General features: G+C 25.9%; 1 protein-coding gene across 1 annotated transcript; it reads right to left on the bottom strand.

The window, feature by feature from the left end:
- Window positions 1–489: 489 nt before the first annotated feature.
- Window positions 490–2,819, bottom strand: LOC112597747 (reticulon-4-interacting protein 1 homolog, mitochondrial-like). The gene is made up of 5 exons (XM_025343931.1): window positions 2,393–2,819; window positions 2,083–2,306; window positions 1,810–2,007; window positions 1,623–1,735; window positions 490–1,008 (listed from the first exon to the last, which is right to left on the bottom strand). The coding sequence occupies exons 1-5, from the start codon at window positions 2,742–2,744 to the stop codon at window positions 579–581; spliced, it is 1,317 nt and encodes a 438-aa protein (XP_025199716.1). The 5' UTR covers window positions 2,745–2,819; the 3' UTR covers window positions 490–578.
- Window positions 2,820–7,007: the final 4,188 nt, after the last annotated feature.

Raw genomic sequence — 7,007 nt, 5'->3', positions numbered from 1 at the left:
ACCATAAGTACTCACTGAACCATTATTTAAAATTTATTATTTTTTATCGTTGCCCGTTGCAATTCAGAATATATATATTATCAGATAAATGTTTTTATCCAAAATAAATTTTAACCTAAAACTAATATGCCATTATAGTATATACATGTACATGTATACATAGTAATTAATAATGATTTATTCATTCAAGGTATTTATAATTGTAAAATTGATTATTTTATGCAATTTGCATTTTTTTTTTTATTATTATTTAAGAAATTTGAGTAGCAGTTTTGAAATTTAACAAGAAAATTAAACCTAAAGTTATTTATTTTCAACAATTTAAATTTAAATAGTTAAAATAACTTTTTTTATAAAACTAAAAACAATTTAATAATAATATTAACTTTAAAACAAATAATTAGGTTTAACAGTACTAATACTAATTTATTATTATTAGGAATATTTTTCAGAAAAATTATATTCATGAAAATAAATAGATTTTAAGACTATTAACAAATAACAAAATTGTGTATAATGATTGATAAATATTCAATATGGTAAACATCAAAAGAGAATCTAACTATAATAAATAACACTTAATTAGTTAATCTAGCTTTTTCCAAACTAGGTTTATCAAAAGTTATAACAACTTTGCCTCTTAGATGTCCGTCTTGTACTCTTTTGTATGCATCTTTAAGATCTATAAATTTAAAAGTTTTTTCTAGAGGAATTAAAATTTTCTTCTCTTCAGCTAACTTAGCAAGTTCTTTTACACCACACTCAACTGGAATGAAAGCACCCCACCGTATTGTAGAACCTTTGAATACTGCTCCAGATAAAATGTTTGGAACTAGAAAGTCAATTGCATTTTTAACCATGCCTCCCACTAAGCCATATGAATCTGTGTTGTGTAAAATGGGACTGCGAAGTGTAATAAAAGCAGCATAAGACCACTCTTTTAACAAAGGTGTATAAGAACCAATTTTATTATATGATATTCCTGCTGCATCTAAGATTAGATCATACCTGAAATAAAATAAATATGTAATTAGGATTATTATTTTAGTTTTTAGCAGTACCTAGTTGCAACTCAATTAAAAATTAAAAAAATATCAAATAATGTTATAAATACAATAATTCAAACACTACAATACTCTTAACAATGTTTTTAATATTGTTTTTTATATTATTGATATTAGAATTTAAATTCAATATAATTATAATATTAATATGATGTCATACCTGCTGTACTATTGCAGTTTTACTAATGTATAGCATGGAAAATTTTATGTTCAACAAAATCCATTTTATGTTGTTAGCTTTAATATTATACTAAACTTAATCTTTATTAAACTTAAAGACAAGAATTTAATCTAGGGAATCTCATAAGAGTTTAATTAATATTATAATTTTAAAGTGAGTTATAGCTAAGTAAAATAATACAACTTTACGAAATACCCTGTATTATATTATTACCTTTAAATTTGATAAAAAGTAAATTTACTCTAATATTAAAACTAACACAAAATAGATTCTGCTGAACACAAATTAATAACAAATATATTAATAAAATGGAGATAATACATGCATGTATGACATTTTCTTAGTAATAATTTATAAATATAATGTTGTATACACACTTTCCATGTTCTTCTAATTGTTGATTTGCATCTTTAGCTGTATAATCTATAATATTATCAGGTCCAAGACTTTTCACTAAGTTTATTGCAGTTGAATCGCATGTTGTAGTTACCTGAATAAAAATTAAACAGTTAAATAAGAAATATCTTTACTTAAAAAAAATTATAAACATAAATGATACAATACCTTAGCACCCCAATGCTTTAATAATTGTATAGCACAATTACCAACACCTCCAGATCCACCAATGACGAGTACATTTTTGTTGGTAGCTTTCATAACATACAAGCCGCCAACCAATTTCAAAGCAGACCAAGCAGTCATGCCTGTATACAGAAATCCTGCTGCTTCTTCTTTAGTCAAATGATCTGGTTTCTTAGCTACCTAAAAAAACATTGTCAGTCATGAAACACTGGATACTTGTTAAAAACCTATGATTAATATTGTTTTGTACAGTACCAGACCTTCAGGAACAGCGACAAATTCTGAATGACAACCTTGATGAAAGGGAGGCACTACACCCATGACCACATCACCAACATTATAATTCTTGACTTTTACCCCTTTGGCTATGATTTCTCCACAAAAATCACGCCCTAATGTTAGCGGAAACTCAACAGGTTTGTGCAGAGACATATTCTGAGCTTGGCGGATGGTGCTCAACAGTACCTGACCAAAACCCCCTAAAATCCATGAAACGGTGAAAATAATAATAGTATTTTACAAAGGTTACATAGCCACTGAGCTACCCTTTTTTTCCATCACTCACCGGTCATGAGTACGTCGAGTGGGTTGACTGACGAAGCTTTGACACGCACCAACACTTCATTGGCCGCCACCATAGTCGGCGACCGGGCGTTACTGGTTAGTACCAAATCGTCTATGGAACTGTACGAGTGAGCTTGCCAAGCAACCATTTTCGATGCCCAAGCAGTTTCGGTAGTTGTCGTTTTTGACTTGTCATCTGTCGTGGGTATATCAACTGTCATATCGTCGGTGGTGGCGCTATAGCTGGTGTTGAACGTACGACGTCGAATTGTCCGAGCCACGAATGTGTTCCTCGATGGTGAAATTGGAAATGATCGAAAGACCAATCCAAATATTGAATTTGATTTAGACATAATAATATATTATATTATTCGATTTCCGCCAAATTCGTGCTGATGATGCCTCCTCCGGCCGTTATCAAACGGTTATCACACCGGGTGCTATATTATTATAATGATTATTATTATTGTTATTTTTCATTTTCACTATTCACTATTATCAATCGCTCTGATTTCAGCAATTAAAGTCTCTACCTAATAAAAATTAATGAATTCATATAATAATTATATATGATATCAAATAAATAATTTATTACATTTTTTACTTGTTACGTAACCGCAAATAGCCATCAAAGCAATTATTATTAGTTACCCATTACTTTATAGATATCTACTTCCATAAATATTAAAATATTATGTACCTACCACATTTACGGACATAGTGGCGCCTTACTATATATATAAGTTATAACTTAAAAGTTTGCCAAATTGTGTGTAATCAAGAATATTCATAATAGACGTATGATAATATCATAGGTATAGTTACGCAGAAATGAAGACAGAAATAAGTTTTTCTAAGTACAAAAATAATTTTTCCTGATATACTGTGATTATAGTGATTATACTAATAAGGTACCTATGTAGTATATATTATCTAGTGACATTATAAGTTATAACATAACAATGCAATAACAATATAGTTTTCCCAATGTGAATAAGATATCTCAAGTATAAAGTAATTTAAAGTTTAATTAAGTCTTATGTTTTAATGTTTTATTGATACTTTTAAATGTACATAGTATACATTTATTTGTTCATTTTATTAAATATTAGCGTGCTGTCAATATTACTGTATTAAATATTCATTGTGACTTGTGAAAAGTGGACCAATACCACTCTTACTTTCTTCCTCCTCTTATTATGTTTAAAAAAATAATTTATTGAAATATTTATAAGTTGATTAAAACATAATTTTATTGGAATTTAAGCAAATGACTTATCCTTTTTTTTTTTACATATTCATAAATTATTACCTTTTTTTACATGAGCAACAGATAGCAGTATATAATATATTAATATATATGTAATTTCAATAACATTCCTTTGAACCGACCAATAAATCAAATTTAATCCATGAAATTATTTTAAAGTTGATGCATTATGCATAATAGTACTGAATGAGGTATGATGTGTTCCTAATTTCCCATATTAATTACAGATCTGATCGATTTTAATTTTAATTAGTGTGAATAAAGTGTGTGTGTGTATATATATATACCATGTATTTGTAATTCAATGAATTTTGATTATTTTATTATAATAAGAACAGTAAGAACACTTTTAAAAATTATATATTTTCATTTTATGTGTAGATTCACTTTTAAACTCTGATAGTTAACATAAAAGGTTATATGAATTTATTTATTGGTTTCTTTAATCGTGATACTTAATAATTGTATGCTGATGATACAGGTAATAAATACGAAAATAGTGAAATGAGTTTTAATAAAGATTAAATTATTATTTATTTGAACATTAATCAATGTCACTACTCACTAACCTACAAATGTTTTATGCATTTGCTAGTTATAACTTATATTATTGTTTAAAAATTATATACGTTTTAAAATTCAGCAAATTTCCAAAAGGTAAACATTCATTTGCGAATTGCGATCATTGTGTGTACTGCACCTTAAACGTCTGCTGATTATTATTATTCCATCAAACAACGAGTGATGTTTGGTTGGTTATCTTAAGTAGATTTGGTAATACATATTTTCTCTATACCTCCCCTTCAAGGTCCCTATGTCAAAATATAAATGCTTTTACATACACAATTATTTTAAACACGTTTTAACACAAAAAAAAATCCCAATAATAAGTCAACAACAGATTTATAAAATAACATTTTGATAACTTATTGAACAAATACCTTTAAATATTTGATTTTATTAGTTAATTTTTTACTTTATTTTAATTATTTACATAATGTTTGTATACATGTTTTTAATTAGATGTTTACACTGTAAAATCGGGGTTAATTTTAAGAAAATGCTTGCCTCTTGCCTTTATACGATTTTTCAGCGTTTACATTACGTCTGCTATAAATCAGATAATATTATGAGAAAATATATATTTAATTTATATATATTTATTTCATTCAACCAATTTCTAAACATAATTCATTATAAAGGCTCATAAAGACAACGCATAATATAATATCATCTAATTATTTAATCTATTTATAGTATACATTATGATTTATGATAATATGATGTTATAGGCAAATAATTTTTATTAATTAATAAACGAATAGCTATAATAAGTGGGTTTTAAGCAATATTGTTAACTAGGTATTCGAATACAAATATTAAAATATTTTTAAACTATCAGATACGTTTTTATAAATATTTTTGATATTTTTTAAATTTGAAATAATGTAATACAGTGCTTATTTATTAGGTATTGCAATTTAAAAAGAGCAGTTATTTTTATAGATCTAAATTATAAATTATATCTGACTCTGCTATCAGCAGGGTTTGACTTTTAGGTGTATCGTCATAGAGTAGGTTATTAGTTATTACAATGGATGTATTAAAATTGTAATTCAATGATAAATCATTGTATACAAAAAACGATTCTGTAGGTCAGTCTATATTTCTAATGATATTTTATAATTTCTTTACATTACTTAACATGTACCTATTATTAATTTATTTTTATATTAGTAATTAATATGTTGAATTAATTTTTGCTAAAATAACATCTCATATTTTTTTAAATATTTTATCATATATTTTTCGATTTTTATTATTGATATATAAGTCAATACCATCGCTGTACTGTGTAATTAGGATTGTTTGATTATTTTGAAACTCAATTATGAGTTATATGATAATAAAATATGATGTGCAATAACCGTAAGATTTAAATAGTTTAATGGTAGTGGTTAAGTATGTACCTATACAAATAAATAAACCAGAGAAACAACCTAACAAATGTCAAATTGACATCGGTAATAAATTGCTTCTGAAGTGTCCACTTTAGTACTCTACTACATCATTCCAAAAGAATACGAATTTTGAATTAGGTAATAATTTAAACGATGGTAATTTTTTTATTTTCATGAATTGGTTTTACGGTGCTTATTAAAGGGTATATTACTTGTATGGGTTTCATCTCGTACTTATAATAAGCGAAAGGATGAATTATTTAAAACAAAATTACCTATCCAACTGGAGAAGAAGAATGAATACATTGTTTTCTCAAAAATCCATTAAATTTAGAAAGTTAGAAAAACAAACAATTGAATTTTAAGAAGAATAAAACCGTTATTTGTATCAGAATCATGAAATCATGAATTATTAATATAACAACTCTATCAACAAATTCGTACAGAACTATCAATGATTATGATGAAGGCTGAAATAATAGATTTCCCGTTTTGTTGGTATTGTTGGTAATAAATATCTTAACACTTGAAAATTACTAACAAAAATATGTTAAAATTTTGGAACCGACAGGACAAGAATAGTACTAGCTCAAATAAGACTTAAGAGAGATTAATCAGGGGAAAAAAAAAGCTGATAAATAAATGGAAGTTTGATTAAATATTTCATGTCAACGTCTTGCTGAAGGTAAATTAGATATTCCTAATTTCTTAAAGCAAATAGGTCAAAAGTAAAAATATGGTCAAGAGGTATTTTAAAAATAACCTAATATATATTTTTTTAAATTTATATATTTAATGAAATTTATTCAAAATATTTTTCAAGTTATTATTATATATATATGTAGTAATTTTTACAGTGAAATATAAATTTATAAATGCTTCTTTTAACTTTTATTTAATTTATTATAATCAACACATTTTTAATATATTTTTTTTTTTTTTTTGTGACTATTCCATTCATCAATATAATCAAGTACTAACAATAAATATAATTTGCTACCAGAAATCACATTAAAAATTGTAACTTGAAGCATTTTTTCTGCTCTGAAAATGATAAGTGATTAGATGCATACATAAGAAAGAGAATTTAGGGGTTCACTCCTTCTCAAAATGTTAGGAAAATTATTAATTAGGTATGCGTTTTTATAGTCTTAAAGTGGTTCTTGTCAATGAACTTCTTATTATATAAGTATATGAAAATGTAAGACTTTACCCACTTCACACCTGTGAATGTCATGTAAAAGTCAATCATGATAAAAAATTATATATTTTTAAGTAGGTACATTAATTAATCCACTCAAAATCTAAAATGAATCGATACTTTAAAATTTGTATAAGTGAGAGATTACGTGTTAATGGAATACTTAACAAATTTACACCAAAAT

Source organism: Melanaphis sacchari, unplaced genomic scaffold (assembly GCF_002803265.2).
Source record: "Melanaphis sacchari strain LSU unplaced genomic scaffold, SCAv2.0 Contig43_pilon_pilon, whole genome shotgun sequence".
Lineage (NCBI taxonomy): Eukaryota > Metazoa > Arthropoda > Insecta > Hemiptera > Aphididae > Melanaphis > Melanaphis sacchari.
The sequence above is the reverse complement of the archived record's forward strand: the minus strand, read 5'-3'. Positions and strand labels throughout refer to the sequence as shown.

Bases quoted from the DNA above. Each gene is read 5' to 3' on its own strand.
- LOC112597747 (XM_025343931.1), bottom strand. From the start codon at position 2,744: ATGTCTAAATCAAATTCAATATTTGGATTGGTCTTTCGATCATTTCCA. The intron at 2,008-2,082 runs GTACTGTACAAA...ATGTTTTTTTAG, and splicing joins TCGCTGTTCCTGAAGGTCTG to GTAGCTAAGAAACCAGATCA. The intron at 1,736-1,809 runs GTATTGTATCAT...ATTTTTATTCAG, and splicing joins TAAAGCATTGGGGTGCTAAG to GTAACTACAACATGCGATTC.